The sequence below is a fragment of the Corvus hawaiiensis genome, chromosome 4, assembly GCF_020740725.1.
Source record: "Corvus hawaiiensis isolate bCorHaw1 chromosome 4, bCorHaw1.pri.cur, whole genome shotgun sequence".
NCBI lineage: Eukaryota > Metazoa > Chordata > Aves > Passeriformes > Corvidae > Corvus > Corvus hawaiiensis.
This window is the reverse complement of record NC_063216.1, coordinates 32,659,463-32,681,954: the sequence shown is the minus strand read 5'-3', so window position 1 is coordinate 32,681,954 and position 22,492 is coordinate 32,659,463. Positions and strand designations below refer to the sequence as shown.

The following is a 22,492-nucleotide window of genomic DNA, read 5'->3' as shown; positions in this document are numbered from 1 at the left end:
AGGAATTACAAGCACATTCACTGCAAGACTGGGAAACATGACAGCTAAAGGAATGTTCACTCTTAAGCAAATGCAATTAAGAAAGTTTACTCATCGTCAAATAAATTACTTCTGGTGCTACCACAATTGTTAGTATATTTAAAAAGAAAGAACAAAGGAAAACAAATGCAAGAATTAACATTACTTCTAATTGTTGTTGAGTCCTATCTACGCATTTTACCTCCTATTTATATCCAGGCTGAGTCCTAGGTGGTCACAAAAACCCTATAAATGCTATGTGTGTGAAATCACTGTGTAGAGTACAGACACAGAATTGAAAAGTCCCTAGAAAAGATAGCTCCAAAAGAGAGGCAGAAACTTGTAAAAGGGGTTAATTGGACCAATAACTAACCTTCAGGTAAACCCAAATTAACATGTAATGACTAAAAACTTGACAGAAATGAGCTAATGGTCAAACATTACAGTGATTACACTGAAGCCACAGATTAAGAAAACAAACCTACCATGAACACATTACAGCATTTTGCCTTGATCTGCTGCTACTCAGAGGACACTTAGTAAAGGCCTGTTAATGCTTCAGTTATTTCTAGAATCACGTCAAGAGAACTATATAAATATTAGATATAGATTCTGCTACACACAGTATATTTCAGAGTTTATTTCAGAACTCACCAAAGAGATGGGATGTGTTTTCAATTTTGTCCATGGTATCTGCAAGAGAAAACAGTATTCTAAAGCAAATTAAATATTAAAAATACAGTAAAATAAATCGCATAGAATGTGTTTTAGGCATACAAATTATTTTTCTAACTTCTGAACTCAGCATAATATTACTTTCAAAATATTAAGTTTATCTGAAGATACTATATGGTAACTTTATGCACACACTAGATGTTAAAAACTCTGAACTTCAAAATCTACTTATCACTGAGCAAAAAAACAGGGGAGCAAAGTAGAATCTGTCCCTTTAATAGTGAGTTGTCAAGCATCAGAAAAAGCATCACTGCCTTACACATTCTTTCTTTTAAAAGGAAAGAAAATCTACATTGCCTTTGTTGACCTACAACTGATTGGATGCCTGCAACAATACATCAAGTTCACTGCATTCAGAAAAATCAGAACAATCTCCCATCGGAGAAAACAAAAGCAAACAAAAAACCCACCAAAAGACTGAGGAGGTGCCAATGTTTGACCACACTGTAACTTCAGTCAAGAACAAGCCATCCTTCATTTCTCAATCCCACATTAGTATAAAGTGGTACAGATTATATACATTGTTTCAATTATTAGCAGCCACAATGACAAAAAAAAAGCAGCATCTACTAGATTTATTGTGTTTCCATGTTCCCCCCAGAGATCCAAATCCTCAGAAAGGTATGTTTTGGAAATGGGAACAGAACAAGAGGGAAAGCAATAAACAAAGAGAAGTGAAGAGAGAATACACAAGAAAGAGAATAATAAATAATTATGACAGACTAATTCCCATGGACAAATACAAACTTTTACTTCTACCTCACTTTCAAAACATGCAGGAATAAAATTTACTCAGAAAGAAAAAAAAAATTAAAAATAATTGCTCTTGTTTTCATCATTTCCAGATGTATTTTATGTCATCACATGAGAAACAAAAATTAGGAAGAAATTATTGCTGATAACATCTTTGTTGTTCTTTAAAATTTTACCAAGCACTTATCACAATTTCCTATTAATACAAAGTTGCTTGAAAGTTTACAGAGACAGAAGGAAAAGAAGAAAGATTTAATTACCATTCCAGCACAATAAATTACTCACCCTAATGGATGCTTTATTACAAAACACCTTGTTTATAGCCAGCCATGTTGGGAGATCCAGCATGTTCTGAAGTACCTCTTGATCCAGCTCTAAATTGGTCAGCTGACCTTCCCCCTTTAACGTGCTCAGGTTGATCTTGTCAGGTGAGAGATTTTTGGTGAACCTAAAAACAAGCACACCTTAAGTAAATACATATAAAGCAATCAAAGCTATCCTGCATATTAGTGACAATTTAACTTAAAGCAATGGTCTGGGGGTGAAGAAATCATCTTAGGTTCTTAGATAAATTTCATCCTGCAAAGAAATGGTACAATGGAATTGATTTGTCCCTCTAATTTTTTTCATCTCATTAGCTCAATATATAAATACATAAACAAAAACATATTGTGAGATATCTTCTAATTTTTGCATTACCCAGAATAACAAATGATCCTTTACTCAAACTCTTGATTTATTTTAAATTATATAAAGTAGAATTGAATCTATTTCACTCTTCTTTAATTTTTCAAAATGACAAAATAATTCCAAACCCCTAAAATTAGTCATAAACAGTACCTTTCTATATATTTAGTTAAAATCTTTCAATAAAAAAGTTTTATTTACAATATTAATTAGATTTAGCAACAGAATTTAATGACAAATTAGAAATACACATACACACACATAGCAGTATGAGGTATATAAAATACTGGATAAAAACTTGAAAGCTCAATATGATATCCATGTGGTAAAAAGTGTAACTATTTAGAAGAGTACATATAAATTTATTTATATTTCAAAGGCACTTGAATCTGCTGATGCAATAGAACAATCTGTGTGGCTGTATCAAACGGTTCACATCCTTGTGAGACAACATGATAGAGCTCATGGGTTCTCCAGCGTGGGTTCTTCAAACCAACAGCCGTAGCATTAAATCTACCACAAGCTAAGAACAGGCTATACTTAACCACACTTTCAATCTGCCATGAAAAATTGTTTCTACTCATGAATTGCATCTAGTTTAACAAGATTAGTAGAAAATACTGCTGCTGGCATTATGCTTTGTGACTTTTCCCACTGAAATCTCCCAGTGCTGCTATTCTCCAGGCAAAGGGATTCGTCTGTCCTCAATGACGGAACATCGCCCGAAAGCAATGTCCCAGGAGGTGCAATTACAGCATTTGCTTTCCATTCAAGAGACCAACTTCTAACTGAACTACAAGGTCCTCATTAAGTCTGATACTGGGGGAGATGGTGGAAAAAGATGAAGAAGGTCACCAAGCTTCTCCTCTTAAGAGTTTCCAAGAAGAGCTTTAAACAGAGTAGGCATTTCTGAGTCCAACTGCCTTACTCCATATTCCTGGGATGGTTAGCTTTGGAAATGCATTTACCTAGCCTGACAAAATGCCAGCATTATGTATTTGCAAATAACACTAGACATGTTTTTTATGACAGAAGTGCTGCAGTTGTTACTGTATTGCTTACAAGGCATAAATTATCCACAAGCAATGAGATTTAATCTGTGAATAATATAGTTTAATAATTTCAGTACTAAAAATACATTGAGATAAGGCTATTGATAAATGTATTTTCCTTGGCAACTAATGCATTTCTAACTGCTCTGTTTAGAAACATTATGAGGGGAATAAAGGACTTGAATTATTTTGTTTTCTGGTTACCCTTTTTTCTTCCTTTCAACAAGAACGAATAATGAGAAGAGCTAAATAACCTGCCTCATTGAAACAACCTATCAGTAACTGCAAAATATAAAACTTCCTATCTCAGACACCATTGCAAAGTCTCATCTGGCTCAGGTTATACAAAATTCCAAGAAGAAAAAAAGCAGCCATTGAGTGTTTTCAGTCACATGGTAGTACCTCGCACTCTTGACTTTCTACATAAGGGTCAACATAAGAATTACGAAGTGGTGTTACAAAGTCACATTTACACAGCAGAGGCAAAAACCTTCTGCCATTACACACACACACGTACACACAAGTCTCTGAGACTTGTGCTCTGTGAAAGAAGTCCCCCTCAGAGTCCCCTGTTGCTCAGCCACACCAGAAATGCCTCTCAGCTTAGAGACAGATCTAAGCATTATCCTGGTCACAGGTGCAGACGCATCACAGTGAAACACACAGGACCTACAAAAAGAGGTTTTCAAACTTCAAAGCAAGAAAGTTACCAAAATACCATTAAGGAGGAGAATGGCAACGGCACAGCCAATTTGAGAATGGCAACAGCAAAGCCAGTTTTGAGTTACCACAAGCCTCCAGCCTCATCCCCACTGAGCCAGAGGGCTTTGTCCTTTCTTTCTGGTGTGCTTCACACCCAACCAACCAAGACTCGGGGGCAGAAGTACCACAGACACACTGTTGTGTGTGTACCGCAAGTTCCAGTGAACTTGCCATGAAGCTGGTATAATCATCACTGAAAAAATTGTAACCCAAATACAATCTGCAATTTAATATTTTAATACTATTAATTCTTCATTTTATTATGAAATTAAATGTCAATATTATTCTAAATATTCTGGTGTTGGAGACTTTTTCTAATATTTATTGCTAGGCAAAATCTAAGGAGGCAGCATGGCTTTAGAGGTTGGCAAGTTATCTCTGTATCTAAAAAACTTCTGCGATTCTTAGTACTGTAACCCAGAATGCTTAATTGCTTAAACTTCAAGAACGTATTAGACTATGATATTTATCATACATTTTTATGTAAAACAGAGAGGTAATTCCCGTAAAGTTAGGACCATGTAATTCTGAATACAAAATAATTAGAAATCTTTGGTTGTGTCATGATGTTTCATGATTAGAAATCCCTGATAGGGCAAAACCAATTAAAATTTTCTATGAGCTTTTCATGTAACTACTCAGAACAATGGGCCTGAGTTCATGAAACACACACATTCTTCTCCCTGACCAGGCACATGCAAACAGCCCCCCTGCCAGCCTGCCACTTGTTTTTTACCCTGGTGTTCATTCCTTAGAATGAGTTAATTACTCCTTAAAAACTTGGGTCAAACTGGGAGCAGAGGTCTCAACAACAGGGCCATTTCTCTGTACAACATCCCAAGAACTTCTGACTGTTGCTCCTTTTCTAGGACACAGACCAATTGTTAATATCCACTACTCAGTACATGAAATAAATAAAGCAGGACAGAGCAAAGTAAAAGACAAGGACAAGAGGAATGGAAAAAAAGGTCATGGTTGAGTTCACCGAAGCTTTCTGTTACCTTGTTTTGCTGTGTCAGTAAGATACCACTTTTACTGAGGCAATACAGACTTGGTTTACTAATACCACAAGATATTCTTAGCAAAACTGTTTTCACAGATTGAGTTTCCATTTCACAAACTACACTTCCTTTCTCAAAACATATCTGAGGTTTGAATTACTATGTGATAGTATGGATTTCAATACAGTTTTAATATTGAATTTTATAAGTTGAATAATGCTGTAAAATATTTACAGTTAAAATGCAAGAACCCAGAAATATGAATTTATCAGTATCACAAGCAGCCTGCCATAGCTCCTTTGGGTATATCTACACATACATGCACTAAATCTTGCTATGCAGTTACAGATAGATGGTTCAACTTTAATTTACAAAGTACAGACTAAGAGTTTAGTGAAAAGTGTAAAAGACTGTACAGTAACAGCAGAATATTAAGAATCAAAGAGGAGTAAGTTACAATCAATGTATTTTGTCAGGACCACAACAGTTCTTTCAGATCTTTCCCTCTAAAATAACTCAAAACCTGCATAAAACATGCATTTATTTCCTTGCCTAAAATATTTATTTTCTAAAGGTTTGTTTGTAACACCACAGGCTTGGAGCTCTGAATGGAGCATTCCACCACACTGGCAGAGAAGATGGCCAAGAAGTTGAAAACAGAAACAACAAAAACCCAAGAACAGGTAGAGAAGATGGGAAAACACTTTTCTGAAGTCACAAGCTTATGGTTTGTACAATGAAGGCCACAGACCACATGAAGCTTAGAGCAGCGACCCCCAAAGGTTTGGAGCGAATACCAGATGCCTTGTCAAGTTTGACAACAGAAACTCCAACCTCTGGATTTAATAGAGAAATAACAGAAGTCTGGACTACATTTGGACACAGATTCTCAGCTGTTTTGCACATCTCCTGTATATACAGCCGCTTTCCCCAGCTCTACCATGTGCCTTCCCTGCTTTTTAAATAAAATTTCCTCAGTGATATGATTCTAAACGTATGCTCTAATCATGACAGACTATTAAACCACAGTATGTGCTACAAGTTTTGCTTATCTTCTTGTTATGAACTCAAACTGCTTAAACAACAGGCTCTGAAAAAGGGAAGCATGACCTACTAACCACTGGCAACTGGATCAATAATAGAACAGCAGAAACGGAACACAAAGATCACTGTTTGGTTTTTGTTACTGTTTCACCTGGCTGAACCATGTTATTTGATCGCTAAGGAACATTACACAATTTCTGAAACAAGAAAAATGGTCTTTTTCAATTGAGTTTCTCAGGAAAATGTTTGCTTCCCATGACTCAAAGTAACAGAGTGAAGGAGGTCTACTGTCAATCCTCTCACTATACCACTTCAAATTTTAAGACTTCAAGTGGAAGAGGAATAGAACTAACTCTCTGTCAAATCTGCCCCAGAAACAAAGTATTGGGATCAACAGTGTATACTGTTATAATTGAGTTCCTCTCATCCAGCGTAACACCACAAACCATAGCTGATTTTCAATAACTGGATTGGTCTGGAAAATAAATAAATCTAAATCCCCCCCAGCTTTAAGTAAGAAAAAAACAAAGTTACAGGAAATAGCATGCTGCAGGCAACATAATGATTTCCTCTCACATACTTTCTTTGCTGAAGCCAAAAGAAAAATCAGTGTCTCAGGGGAAAAAACACCACATGTAAATTCTGAGTTCAGGAGCATTGCTGTACTTTTTCCTGTGGCAGATCTTCATTATTTAAGTCCTAAGTATCAAAATTATTAGATCTATTTAGATGGCAGCAAGTCCTATACAAGAAAAAGACTCCCTAGATTAAAATACAACTCTACATACCAGCAACATTAAGCACAATGACATTCAGAAGAGTTCTTGGTAGCATTCCGCTTGATCCAAGTATGACAGGACAGAAAAGGTGAGACCCACTATCGTCACACATGGTTAAAGATAAGCTGCCATTAAGTAAATGACAGACTGACTAAAGACAGTCTCTACAGATGAAACAAGTGATTGACCTGTATTGAAAAAGGAACTAATGAAAATTAGTTAAAGGAAAATTAAAGGACGTGATAGGCCAGAGGAAAAAACCCCCAAATTTAAAAGAACAAACTTCTGTAAAAGATGTCAATTTCAATCCTTCAAACCTAAGAAACAAGATTAGAATCAGGCAACTGATATCTTTCCTTGGTACTCCAAAAAACGTCAACCAAAAAGCATCACAAAAAATGCTATAAAAATTAATATAACAGTAAAGACTTAAGGTTAGTATTGATCAGAAGACTGCAAGAGCAACAATATCACATATCTCACTGCCCAAAGGGTAAGCAGAAAGCCAAAAGCACTGAATATATTTAGTAATGCCCTAGAAAAGCTGGTGAACTGTGAATTACCAAAAACATTTGAGTGAATCCTGGTTGTCCTAGGGATGCTTTAATTTTAGTGCATTAAAGTAGTAATTTACCTAACAAGAAACCATTAGCTGCGCTTCGTGTAAGCTTATGAGTAAAAAACTTTTAGCTCTGCAGTCTGAGCTAAAATGTATAAAAGCTGACAGGCAGCATACAAGTCACATTCATCAAGTCCACAGAAAACTGTCCTTCTGAGGAACCCAAGACAGCAGCAAATGGTTTTGCAGCAATAGCTGACTCATTGCTGATGCAAGATACTCAAGATTTGAAAATATAATTCATGGAAACTACTGGGTTCCAAGTGAAAGATTTTTGGGAAATAAAGAGGGAAGATAAGAGACAATTGATGAAAAATTGTCTGAAATACATAAAGGTTAAAGTACTACTGTGTATAAAAAAATGAATGGGAAGTAGTACTAAATATCACCACAAAATATGGAATGTCTTCATCTTGGACACTACTTCCTTTTCTGAAAATACTAATTTTATAAATTAAAATTTATAATTTTTATTATAAAAATAATAATTAGTGTTATTTCTTTAGCACGAAAAGTTAATTGGATGCTCATTTACCTTAATATAGGAACAAAAACATACATGAAACTAAAAGGAACACTTCGAAAGCAAGTAAAAGGAAACACTAATTGCAAAACATTTTAATGTCCATGAAAACATCAGACTAGAAAACAGTACCAAAATCAAAAGCTCTAAAGAATTTAAAAAATTTAAAAATTAAGGCACTTGTGGAAGGGTTTTTGGGAACAGGTAACACCTTCTATGTTTACAACATAATAGGATTGACTAGACACACTCTGACACATAAAACACTTTAGTACTTTATTTATTAATATTAACAGTACATTAAGTTGAAAATAAGCATTAGTAAGGATAGATTTTAATATTTCTGGAAAAAAATTCCTCCCATAAACAATGGCACTCTCACATTCTGCACCAGAAGAGCATTGCCATAAGAGCACTGTAAAATACCACCACTGTGAGCCAGTGGGTGACCAATACACAAGTCTAGAGTGGAGGCATCTTTGGTGGTGTGAGAGGCTATTCCTCCAGCTATCCTCCAGCTTGTATCCAGAAGTCATCTGTGTCAGCAATGTTGTGTCCTGCATGGATTCCCAAATAGCATGCAGTTTTCTCCCAAGAAGTCCCTAACAGCAGTTGAACTGCAAGGGTTACCATCCCTCATTCTGCAACCAACAGGGAATCACAGGGGACTCCTAAATGACAATACCAACTGCAGCAGCTACCCCTGTCACCAGATCTTTCAAGTACACCCCTCGCTATCTGTGACACCCAACTGGCATCTTCTTACACCCTCCAACATTAATTTGTACACAAGAAAGGTATCACCCCTCTACCTGTTGGTATTGTGGCCACTCCACACAAATGCCTACATGCTTTATCTAATTTCACCTTGAATGCTTACAGAATCATCCGGTGTGTATTTTGTGTCTGATTTCAAGATGGAGAACCCTCCATGGCCTGTTGGATGTCCAGCATGGAGAGGATCTGCATCACCTGCTGCAGAGCACTTTGTGAAGGTGCTCATAGTCCAACCCTCTGGAGCAGGACAGGGCATTCCCTTGTTTACACACCCATGGAGCTACTGCTCTCAGGCTGGCCATGAGTTATAGCACACCAGACAAGTCCAAAACACCACCTACAACCCTACAGCTTCAGGTGGGACAGGCTACCATACAGGGCCTCAAGCACCTATCACTGATCATGCTTTTTGACCTATCATAGTCTAAAGACAGATCTTCCTTTCCAGGAAAATCACTAATTAGGACCTTGGCTCAACTAGCAACACGTTTTTGCGTAATATATCCGGTGCAGTGTCACACCCCCCCCTTATCCATCCCATAATAGGACCCCTGAATAATACATCTGCTTTGTTGACATTTCCAAATAATTGCTTCCATTTCATGACAACACAGAAGGACTTTAGCATGGACTCCTACTCCAGGTGACTTCCTGAAGACATCTTAGTACACTCTTATTCACTTCAAGACCCATTCCACACTTCTCAAATACTGACATCCCCACCAAGTCTCTTGGCAGTACATAATGCTTCCCCTAGTTAATTCTGTAATAACACATATAGGAAATGATTTTGTTTCTATTTAGAAAAGCTGTATTGCTTGCTTTTTGGGTACAGGCAGAACTGAGACAGCTGCTGTCATCAGTGGTTATTATCTAATTATGTGTCATGAAGCAGATCTGTGCAGACACAGCCAAGCACTGCGCATAAATGAGGAGCTTGTACTGCATGAATGATAATCATCTTGCAAGCAAAATATTGCTAAAGAAATCTTTCATTTCTGATAAACCCTCACACAGACCAATATTAGCTTTTCTATTCCATGAGTCTTTTCACATCAAGCAGAGAAATGGCCAGTATGATCAAACCCAAAGAACTTTATTCAAACATGACAATCCTATACGTGTCAGGCCTTAATGATATGTTGAGTACAAGATAACATAAAATCCTGAATATATTAAACCACATGTGGCAATGTATATGCAACTTCCCCACTGCAGGAAGCAATAAAACCACGTCAATTTGCTCATACTTGATAACAATTAAATTCTACTTAAAATACAACATTCTGTACCTAATGCAAAAAAACCCCCATTTGATGAAAAATCATTTTAGAAATTTAAAATCAAGAAATAACGATACAGCGTAAAATAATAACAACACCTGCTTTGGAAACGGCATCATTTATTTATACGACATTAGCAGATATCTTTTTAATGCTAACTGATCAGACTTCACAACAAAGTAAGATCTTTTGATAAGACATTAACTATAAGAACTCTTCTAATTTAAAAAAAAAATAACATCAGTCATTTTCTTCTGTAAATTAGGTAAAGAGCTGACGGATCCTTCAAATACATCAATACAGAGGTAATACACAATAATTTATGAAAAGGAATTAAGTAGATGCAAATGATAAACAGTAAATGTCACATAGCCTAAACATATCGGGAAATACCCAGATTACATTTAGAAAATACACATAAAGGTATGTTTATAATGGGATTGCTGATTTAGTTCACAAACCAGTTTTGCAAATTTAGTTCAGGACTTATAAAAACCCCAAAGAAGCCAAAACACACAGCTGCATAGCAAACTATTATCTTTTGCAGAATTTTAAATTACAAAAAGAAACAGGAGTGGAAACGCAAGTAACATTTTATAGAGCACACTTCACTCCTACGTTTATATAAATACATACCACCTCTTACATTTACTCTACAAAGGCGGGAGAGGGGAAGTTACCTGAGGGCAAGGTATTCAGACATAAGGCCCCTACTCCTGGTGAAAGCAAGTGGTCAGTTGCCACGGCTTCTGAGAAGCTTCTGGTACTCATTTTGGTAGTAAGGATATTCACAGCAAACCAATCTCCACCAGAGCCAGCTGGGATCGCTGCAGGGAACGGGACACAGGGGACACACAAGGGATCAAGTTCAAAGGGAAAAAGGAGTGATACAATAATGTAAGAGAGTTTTAGCTGAAGATAACTGCAGTTACAACAGTTTGTTACACATCATGATACTTCAGAATTCAAAAGGAAACAGACCTGGGTAAAACACTAGATTCCCATGAGAGAAACCCTTGCTGTCTAATGCTACAATACTGCAGCCCTGTTTAAATGAACAGCTTAAGAAGCAAATTTTAATCATGCAGAAAAGATCTCTATAATGTAGCCAAGTGGTTTAAGTGATACTCAGTTAGGACATCTGGAAGATGAGAAGGAAGATAGCCCAAAGATGAAGCGTAAGAGGGTTTTATTTTATTTTTAAATGGGAGACAACTCTTCAGTTTTGTTTTGCCTAGCCTGAGATTTCTCAACCCACATTATTTGCTCCTATTTACAGTGTCTCAGCTATTCAAAATTCATACTAAAGAAACCTGACTCTAAAGATATGGAGGAATGGAACTTCTGGATTAGTTTTTGTGGTTGGGGTGGTGCTACAAAGACTTGCACATGTTTGAAAGTCTGATTTTTCAGGCAATGAAATTTTAGTACAATAAGCTCCTCAAAAAAAAATTCTCTGTTAATTGTCTTCACTTCAAAGAGATGCCTCAGCTTAAATGTAACTAATTCCTACACTTTTACCCTTTTGGGTGCAATAAAACCCAAACATTTGGACAGTGAGCTTGGTAGGCAGTTCGTTGGGATATCTGAACAGCATTTAAGAGATTTATCACTAACATGAATTAGAGATACCTAATTACAAATTTTTATTTTTCTCAGGTCTCCAGACCCCCAGCAATGGAAGAAACTACAATATGAAAACTGTTCCAGATGTAGGCAACCATGTAACTCTCAGATTCCTGGGTAGCTGGATCCAAGTGTTGCTTCCTTGGGAGTCAGAAGCAGCAAGTGTCTCTGAGGAAAAAGAAAGCTCTGGTATTCTCAAACTACGTGGTAAAGATGCATGGCAGAGCTGCCACAAAATCTGTGCTGGGGACATTCTTCTTCCAGCAAGGCTCACACATCCATCTGGGGGAGGCTGAAAGAATTAAAAGGCACAGCCTAGCTGGAGCTCTTTCCTCTCCTGTTTTTTCTCATCAAAAAAGCAGACAATGAAGATATCTGAACCATGGTTAGCACCAGCTCCAGAAAGTACAGGAGTTACTGGATTGAGAAACCTGGGTTGTTGTGCAAGTGGCCAAACCCAAGATAACACTGAGTAGTAAGATACTTGTTAGAAATTATTCTCATGATTTGCAAAAAACCTGTGAAATAAACCACTTCATGTAAGCCTTTATAATTCCATTAATGTCTCATCAGAAATTACCTGATCTCCTTCATCCAATGTGCTTGTAGAAAAAAGAAAAAAATAAAACAAGACACTTTAAAAAGCACCTCTCATTCTTCGAATTATTTAGTAGAGACTTTTATTCTGCTTTGATATTAAAAAAAAAACTCAAAACACTAAGGCTTTGGCAAGAGAAATAACAAATTTTTAAAAAATGTAACTGTGGGTTGGTTTTGATTCTTACATACTCCATAATCACTTGATCTTAAGAAACAATTTTATTCCTCACAGGTTTTATTTAAATATCCTTTTTTCCCAGGGTATACTTCATACTAGCGTGTCAGATACTTGAACACAGTGATCTTCAATATAATTTTCATTGTGAAACTTACTAGTAAAACTATTCTGAGAATTCTTTAAAGAAAATGATGACATACAACTAAAATGCTGCTGATTAATTCCTCTTGATTGTGCAAATGTATTCGTTTTTATTATGTATGCACAAGAGTTGTCTGACTTCAACAAAGCTTCAGCAGAACTTTAATTGTACAAATGCAATGTCTGTAGAATTAGCATTTAAATTTATAATACATTTGCAAAAATAACATAAAACAAACTGAAAAGGAGAAGTCAGATTCTGTGAGTTTATTTCATTAACCCAAATGCTACTGAAAGCTTAAGAGATCTTTCTGAGATGCAGCACAAGATTTAATATCAAATCTTAATAAATGTAATGATTAAGAATTTTACCAGAAAATACATTATTGCTTCTTTATCTCCAAGATATCTGTATAATTTCATAAAGCACCACAGCAATTTCAGTTTGGATTTTGGAAGATGTTTTGTTACAGAATCTTAAAATGCACTATGATGCATGAAGCTACTAACAAAAACAGAAGAAAGTGAAAGTTTTTAAATTCTCTTCAAAAAAGCATTTATTGATTCCTTTATGCTCATCACATCACCAACACATTCACACAGAAGAAATTGTTGGCATGAAGTCTCCACTTAAATACTAAAAGTATTGATTTTCAAACATAAGGGAATTTAAGAAATACAGGATTATAGTCAAACTTTAAATTGCTCTTTCTCCTTCTTTTCTGCTGTCTCAAGCAGTTCTGCTCTACTACCTGTGGGTTTTTTTAGGCTTATTCTTTCATTAGGAGCAGCATTTAAGACAGACTTACTGCTGACACTTTCTGCAAGTATTCAGATTCAATACAGACTCATTCAGAACAACAGAGATTGTTATGTCTACATTGTGTTCTGCAATTTTCTCACATAATACACAAGCCAATAAAGTCAGTCATGTAGAATACACTCTGCAAAATTAGTACAAGTGAAGAGAGAAGCAGAAAAGTACACACTTTGTGCTCTTTGGCTGGCTAAAGGAACTGGTTAACTTTCACAAAACTAAAGTGACACAGAAGTGGAATACACAAAACTGAAAATAAGCAAAAACCTACTTATTTTGCTACCAACAGAATTTTCAACGTTCATCCAAACAATTTTGGTCATTTACTTACAGGAAGGAAACAGCCCATTCTAGCCAAACAAAGGTGTTACACGGCTTTATTCTAAAAGGAATCACCTCAGATGTTTTGAGAAGGTAACATTCCTGACCAGTCAGGCATGTCTGACTGGCATAAAAGCAGGTCAATATACAGGGCAAATATTTTGGTAGGAGACGTATCAGTGAAGCTGTACCAGATGATGTAGGGTATCATTGTTTATATCAGGACCAACCCATTCCTGATATCCATACAATTAGTATGCTATTCTTTGTACAACCATTCTTCATATGAGCTTTAGAATGATTTCCCAGCTATGAGTTGAAAACAATTGTCACAAAACTCACTGCAATTTTCTTCTATTGAAATCTTAGTATGTTCACATCTATTGATTCAGATGAGCAAAAGCCAAGGTCTAAGTTCATGCAGAACATTAACTAATGACACAACTGAAAAAAAATTCTGCCATATCAAACACTAAAACCTCTTCCTGTTTTCTTTGTGGAAAATAATGAGTAAGATACAAACTATAACTTTTTAAGTTGAACTATGTCTTATCATTGATAAACTTAAGAGTTAATATCAATTGAGGTGAAGACTATCATATTCAGTGTGGCCACTTAACAGAGAGTCAAAGTTTACAAGCTTGCCTTCATGCTTCTTATACATTCCTTGATAAACAAAACTGGTTTTCATAGAAGGGCATGGATCATGCAGATATACAGAAGACTCAGACTGCTCATTAACTAGAAAGGGAATTTCAATGATACTAAAAGCCACAACTAAAAAACACCTGAAAACAACCTTATACAAGTCTGTGTTAGTAATACCTGATCTCTGTACCTCCCACCCAAACAACCCAAGATGCAACCCCTGCCATGGAGATGATCCCCTTACAACCAGAGACAGTATTACAGTAACACCACAGTGAACTTGCACAGGGAAATCTAGATTCCAATTGGAAATCTTTAACACCATTGTTTCATACACTTGTCCACAAAGTCTGAGAAAAAAGAAGGAATGCTGAAGGATATCTGCAATCATCATAGCAGAGCACTGAACAAAAAATCTCATAATAAAAGGTGCTGTTCAACAAGAAATCTCTCACCCACTGAAAATATGTAACAGCACAAATGAAGATTCAACACAAGTTTCAGTTCACTGGCGAAGACCTTCACAGTAAGTGTTCCCAACACTACAGAGAAGACTTCTCCCAGGGATGGTTTGTCTTTCCCACCTCTGTAAAGGATGATGCCATTATCCAGAAACTTGTTTCATTTTAGGGCACATTTATTATGAAATAAAGACATCATCATTTGTATTCAGCAAAACTACACCTAACACATATGGAGCTGACAAAAATTAAAACCTCCAAATGGCAAACTCATCTCTTCAGTTTAGTTGATAGATTTAGGTTAGTATCCTACACCAAGCACCACATGATCTGAAGTACAACAAAAACACATATATTTCCTAGCCCTTCCCTGCTTCTCATTTTCTACCACAGCCTTGGGAAAGAACAATGCATGTTGAAGATAAAGGACATTTTTAAAAATTTTAAAATATTGAAAAAGCAAAAAACTCATCACCACATCCTGACACCACATCCTGACACATACAGACTTGTTACAAGTTGAATAAAACAAGCTTTATTACTTTCACTGCTCTTAAACTGTAAAACAGCAATAAGAAAAACCCTTTACAAAGGTAAAAAGTAATTTAGGTATCAAAACTGTTTCAAAATGCAGTTTGGATCATCTTCCTGTGCTCAGACGTTAAAGACTCATACCTATGTAAAATTTTCGCTGTTTAACAAATGTAGAATGACGAGGCTCCTTCACACCAGTGCCCATTATCAGTTCAGCTAATAAAAGCACTGTGAATTGCTAAATGGAAACTGCACTGCTGAATGACACAACGCTTTTATATTTGCAAGTAAGGTACCTTGATAGTAAAAAGAGCTGAAAACTGCTAACACATGATTAACAACTATTGCAGCAATCATGGCAAACATTGACAAATCAATGATGATTGGGGGAGCTGGACAAGATGATGGCTAAAGATCCCTTCCAACCTCAACTGTTCCATGGTTTGTGGTAAAAAATCGAAGTAGGTCTCTGTAATTTAAGGTACAAGTTCATATCTTTGTTCAAACATAAAGGGAAATAAAATAATCAGAAATTAAAATAAGTCGAGGTAAGAGGGTAATTCGTTCCACCATTGCTTTATTATTTATGGATTTCTTCCAATAAATTTTAATCCTGCCACTAATACCTACTTTGCTGAAGATGACAAACAGGCGGCAGTTTCAAGAAACTACGAAAACTGCAGGACAGGAACTAATGTAGTAAGAGTAAAAAGTGAAAATGTCCTTTGGCACTCTCTCTATTACAGGAAATTCCTTATGCATTTGGCTCCTTAATCATATTCTTACAAAACTTATTAGAGAAAATCCTGAAATAATGCTGGTTTAATTTTTGTTGAAGTATCAAGGTCCTGAAATTTAAGCAGCTCATGTCGCTTGAATTCTGCTTTCCTGAGTAACCAACTTCTGCAAGCACTGAAACACCTGTTCTGCAGGAAGTAAAGATATTATCTGAACATGTCATGAAGAATACCCATAACAAGGGGCTTAATAATACTGTCTATATTTTAGGTAGCAAATACACTCTTTGAATAGTATGGATTACGAGCATGAAGTTCAACTTACAAGCCTCAGATCACTGGATATATCCCATAAGCTTTCCAGAAGTAATAAAATGTGTCATAATCATTTGACAGAGCCTTGTTGAGTAACCAGGATCACAACACACAAGAGAGCAATCATAAATTTACCAACATGACAAAGTACTTTGTTCTAATCTCAGCTGTTCATTTGAAAAACTAGACAAAAAACAACTCATCTTACTCATGCCTAGTTCCAGACACATATAACCTGTAGCACAGACATTAGAGTTCACCTCTCTTTCCATACAGCTTGCGATACACCACTACAGGAAACAAGCTGCTAAATCCAGCTATGCCAAGCACACTGCTGATTAGAAAACTGACTCAAGCCTGATGACATCTTCTCGTTGCATTTCCATTCACACGGTGCTCTGTCATTTTCATGCAAAGAAAAGATTTCTTTATCAGCATTCCCTGCTACAAAACTCATGAGCAGGGTGGAGAAGAAAAATTTTTCTACTACTGCTTCATACATCACATTTAGCAGATAGATATCAAATGATTTGGAATGAGAATTATGTTTTCCATGTGCATCATCAACAGATTAGTCAAATGACAATCTGTCACTTCATTTTGTTTTTCTCCATAAACACTTTCCAGAAATACCACACAAAAGTGGAATAGAACATTTTGGTAACAAATAACTAAAAAATTGAAGTATTTCAGGTTATATTTTTTAAGATATAAAAGTAAGCTCTGAAGAATTAGCAACGCTGTGGTATTATGACAGATCAAGTACCTAACATGTTTTTCCCTCTCTTTAGAAAATGGGAGAAACGTGATGTGGCTTTTTAAAACTGTATGAATCAGATTGTGCACTTTCTGCGATTTCTCCATCTTTCAAGCACACGACATTGACAGCTAAGAAATTTACAGTAGGCTTGTTTGTTTTGTTTTAGGCCGCGAGGCACCTCAGACATGATTTCAGTCACCCAGAAAACCACGAACTTATTTTCATCCCTCTGCGCGCACCTTTTTGTTGCCCGGCCTCACCTGTGTCTCAAGAGCTCGGAATTCGCGAGCTGATCTGCAAGGACACAGGCCGAGCTGCCCCAGCCGCGGCCAGCCAACGCACCGGGGCGGCTGCTGTTCGCCCCCGCCGCCTGGGAATCACGAGGGTCGGTCTCCCCCGCTTCTCTGCCCCCCGCACACCTCGGACAGCGGGGGCGGGCACCGTCTGCCCGGCGGGGAGGCGGCCGGAGCCCGGCGGTGACTCACTCGGTGACTCCCACCTGCGCCAGGCAGACCGAGCCCCCTCCTCTCCTGTGCCGCCGGCACCGACCGAGGGAGCCGAGGGCCAGGGGCCAGCTAAGCGGCTGTGGCCGCCGGACAGACCCACACGACCACCCGGCCACCCCCCCTGCCTCTAAATCACTACGAGGAGGCGGCTTCAGCTCCCCCTTCCGCGGGCAGAATGGACCCGGTTCCCCCGCCCAGCGCCCAGCGCCCAGCCCGGGGGTCACTCTCCGGGACAGGGACCCGCCGTCGCCCCCGCCCCGCACCCCCTCAGCCTGCCCGGTGCACCGCACCCCACTGACCTGGAGAGATGCTTCAGGATCTGCTTCTTGATAATCCCCGCCATGGTGTCTGCCTGCCCGCGCCCCTCACGACGACCAGCCGGGACCAGGAACGCACCTCATCCCTGCGCCCGCCCCTGCCCGAGGTGCGAAAGCGCCGGGCGCGGAGCCGCTACCCCACTTGCGCTCACTCGACGCCCGGCGCCATCTTGGCCGCAGCATCGCCTGGTGACGGGGCCGAGACGGGGCGGGACGGGCCGGGGGCCCCCGCCCCGCGCGGAGAGCGGCGGCCCCGGGCGGGCGGAGCGGGGAAGGGGAAGCGGCAGGGAGTAGGGGACAGGGCACAGGGACAGGGGCACGGCACGGGCACACGTAGGGGCAGCGGCGCCTACGCCCTTCGCTTGCTCGCAGAGCCCCTGCCCGCCTGATCAGCGTCTTCGTCCCCATTCAGCGCCCAAAGCCTCTGCCCGTCTCATGCCCACTGCCCGCCCGCCCGCCCGCTCTCCTCCGCCAGCTGTTTCTTTCATCCCTCTTCAGCCTTCCCATCTCCAAAACTCTGGAAGCGTCTCTCTGCATCCCCGCCTGTGGCTCCATCGCTCCTCCCGCCTGTGGAGCATGTCCCAAAACCATCACATCTTTGCTTTGCTTGGGCCTGACTTTGGCCGAGCTAAGACAGGATAGCTGCAGCTTCTACAGCACCACACTAAAGTAACAAGGCTAGATAAGATGAGCTCACTGACAGAAACTTACAGTGCTATGGCAATAAATTCACATCTGTGCACACACACATATATATTTATATAATTCCCATACCCGAATTGCTCAAACCCAGAGATTTATAAAATCAGGTTGTCCCTCAGATGCTTATGTTTCACTGTGTATCTGTGGCAAGTATAAGGCCTATGAGTTATTTTAATTTTGAGAGAACAGCCTCTCATGCTGTAGCAAAATCTCCAAGTCAGTTAAGAAATTAATGTCTTGTATTAGTTTTGTTGATCGAGTAGCCCTTTTCCTCTGGCAGTTCCTCATTCAGAAAAGGCATCTTGAAGAATTTCAGTGGTGGGTAACCAAGTACCCTAAAAATATTAACAGGAAAAAGAAAAAGAAAAAAAAAGAAAAAATTATCAATTTAATTTAATTTAATTTAATTTAAATGTTTTTCAGATATGACTTCCATATGCAGGATGGTGCTCTGTAATAGTGTAGAGCTGCAGAGGAAAGACATCAGATACTATTTTCTCTGCTTCTCATATACGTAACATTAATAATTTGCAAGCAATGAACCAAAACCCTAAGGACTTTTAAATGAGAAATATAAAGCAGTAATAGAAAAAAATAGGTCAGGAGGTTAACATTTTCAATTGATTTTCCCAGACATTTAAAAATCAGTAAGTTGTGTAATACTGGCTCATTATATTCTTAAGGAGATTTATAAAGTAGGAATGGGCTGTGTATGAAGCTAACACTTTTATGCCTGTTTTAAGTTCAGTTTTCTCAACTGGGTAAAAGTCTACCAGTATCATGGAGAAACAATGCTCATCATCATGATGGGTCAGCTTCTCATCCAGAGAGAAAATACAAGGGTCAAGGAAAGCAGGACCCATGCCATGTGTTCTCTTTCAAGTGTCCTGCAAGCATGGCTCTGGAAGAACAAGGGAAGTCCTGAGGCTCTTCACTGATGTCAGAACTGAAAAACAGAAATCTTTCTGTCCAGATTGATCTGAATCGTGATCTCATGTGGTACTCCCATCTCCTGGAACACACTGTGTGAAGGAACGGAGGAAAATGCACAGATCAACACACACCACACGCCACACCCTCTCCACCCAGAAGGGTTAGAAGGGCACCAACTTCTCATGTTGATTTCAGACCTTCCCAGTCACCATGGACCTGCATGGTGATCCCTAGACTATGTCTGGCTCTTGCTAATCCAACCAGTCCTGATTCTGATCCTGACTTGAGGATTGTTTTACGTGCTTGACATTGGACCTGCTTTATTACCATGTTTGCCTGATAACCTGGGCTCTGGGCTTCACTCCCATGCCTGTCTGCCTTGCTCCCTGGCTGGCGGGTGGTGGGACAGGCCTTGGCTAGCAAGGCCCTACCCTGCTGGCCACAGTATCCCTCCCAGCTCCCAGATTCTCTCTCTCACGGAGCAGCTGGCACTCATGTCACCAAAAAAGAACCCCACTTGTGAGCATATCCAGGATACTAAAGTGATCCCAAGAAAAAATTTGCCTTATATTTGCCATAGGTATTTTAAGGGCCTATTTGTGAACACAACAGAGTTTGTGAATTCAACAGAACACCCAAGAAGAAGCCATGGCTGTAGAGTTTTCCATCAGGCAGTCATCTCACCCACCAACCTGTTCTTCACCATCACCTAGATAAAGGTATGTGGAGTACAGTTCATTGATGTGAAAACCAGGATAACAACCCCCTGTGTCAAAGGGTGCAATAACTTCTTCCTGAAGGATATTTTTCTTTGGATGCTCGAAACAACCTGGAAATTCTGTACTTGGCACAATTTGGTCATTCTGAGGCTGCTCGTTCCCACAGAGTGGAGCCAAAAAGCACCTGTGCTTTGTATAGGGTGTGCAGAGGGAGTTTGAGGTGGTCATGGGGATTTCTTAACTGTAAAACTGGAAGGGAGTTGAGAGGAAACCAAAACCAACTGGGGCTCAAGCAACTTCAGAAACATGAAGGTCACAGAATTAATAAAAAAAATTATTTGTTTTTCATATTAGATAAAGTAGTAAGAGATGTAGTAAAACAAACTAAATTCAAGCTAAGTTTCAGTGGGTGCTTTGTATCATACTTGCAGAATGAGAAATTTGGCATGGCTTCTTATGGATAATGCAAAAAATGCAAAAAATGGTCTGTCTTCAAATGCAGATGTGCAAGGTTTACATAGTCTTACAGACCATTATTCAAAGAGCATCACAAAATACCAATTCTCACTATTGTAAGGGGCAATGTACAAGATTTGCTACCACATGGACTTTTGAAAGCCCTATGTATGTGTCCTTGCTGTGTGGCTGACTTTGTCTGTGTTATGTACTCTAACAACAACAACAGAAAGTATTATCAGAAGTGCCATTGCAATATATGGGTGAATGTGTAAACAACCTCAATAAATATGTATAAATTGCCCTCAGGTAGCAGTGACAGTAAATATACCAACTTCAGTTCAAAGAGATTTTAAATATTTATGTGTATCAACCACTACACATAAATCTAAGTGAAGTCTTAAAAGCCTCTCACTTGTCCTACATCTTTAAAAAAAATATGAAAAAAGTGAAAGTAACTCCAAATCCAACACAAGTCATTGAATGATAACAGATGTAGCTTCATAAACCTGGAGCTAGTATTTAGAAGGGAAAAAGTAATTTACTAAATTCTGGTCTTTCACTTTTATTTTCACAAGGAAAAAGTTAGTGATATTAGGTTTTTTTGAATCTAAACAATTATTCTAAGAACTTTATATTAATAAAAGGATAAAATAAAAGTCTTGCAATTTTAAGAGTAATATTTTATTATTTTATTTTATTTCTCTTTAACACTGAATACCTAAATAATTTGTTACTATTCTGTTTGTGTCTTTTGGATTTTAATTACAAACCCAAAATTTACTATGGCTATACCTGTCAGTAGGCAAAAAAGGAGAACAACCTACAGTGTTCCTTAAAAGCACCCAAGAGCTCCTGAACTTGAAAAACAAGCTCTTGATAATTCCTCTGACCTCTTCTCAAGAATCAAATAACATATCTGCTAGAGTCAGGATTAAGGATGCTGTCCTTAAGCTACACTTCCTTTACAAGCACATAAAGAGGATTTGTCTAAAAGCAGATTGCCATGTGTTCCAATGAACATCCCAGCTCATGGAAAGACATTTGATACTTCTTAGGGCAGAGAGTCATCATACAGAGTAACATTTTTAAGTTAAGGAAAGTCAATTACACACAAATACAAAACTGTAACGCTCTTTCTATTTTACTTTCTATTTTACAACAAAGGAACTAGTGATTTTAAGTAAAAACATATAAATAGAGCAAAATTCATCATCAAGACAAGTGCAAGGTGCTGCACATGAGACGATGTACCCACAGAGCCCAGTGCAGGCTCAGACCTGTGTGCCAGGGAAACAGCCTTGTGGAAAAGGACCTGGGGGTCTGGATGGACATCAGGCTGAACAGGACTTGGCAATGCACCACTGCAGCAAGGAAGGCAAAGCAGATCCTGGGTTGCACCCACAGGGGCATTGCTGGCAGGGACAGAAACTTGATCATCCCACTCTGCTTGGTGCTTCTCAGGCCACACCTGAGTATTGTGTCTACTTCTGCTCCCAGCAATTCAAAAATCTGTGGACAACTGGAGAGCATCCAAATTAAGGTCATAAGGATGATCAAAGGTCTCAAGAACACACGCTGTGAAGAAAGACTGAAGGATGGAGTTTTTTCTGCCTAGAGAAGCTCACGGGGGACCTCATTGCAGTATTGCAGTACTTAAAGAGTGACTACAAAGATGGAGGCTGGTT

At 38.6% G+C, this 22,492-nt stretch overlaps 1 protein-coding gene across 4 annotated transcripts in view; it reads right to left on the bottom strand.

Moving 5' to 3' along the window:
• UHRF1BP1L (UHRF1 binding protein 1 like) overlaps positions 1-18,195 on the bottom strand; it is a 51,935-nt gene extending 33,740 nt beyond the window's left edge. For 2 of the 4 annotated variants that reach the window (XR_007203024.1, XM_048300502.1), the window contains exons 1-3: positions 17,977-18,194; positions 1,792-1,954; positions 673-711 (exon numbers count right to left, since the gene is read on the bottom strand). Coding sequence is in view for 3 of the 4 variants with exons in the window: in XM_048300502.1 (XP_048156459.1) it covers positions 673-711; positions 1,792-1,954; positions 17,977-18,020 (246 nt within the window). In the remaining variant the exon portion in view is untranslated. Of the gene's footprint in view, positions 1-672; positions 712-1,791; positions 1,955-10,713; positions 10,861-17,976 lie in introns of all 4 variants that reach the window. The other 2 variants (XM_048300503.1, XM_048300505.1) reach the window with 2 other exon arrangements.
• Positions 18,196-22,492: the final 4,297 nt, after the last annotated feature.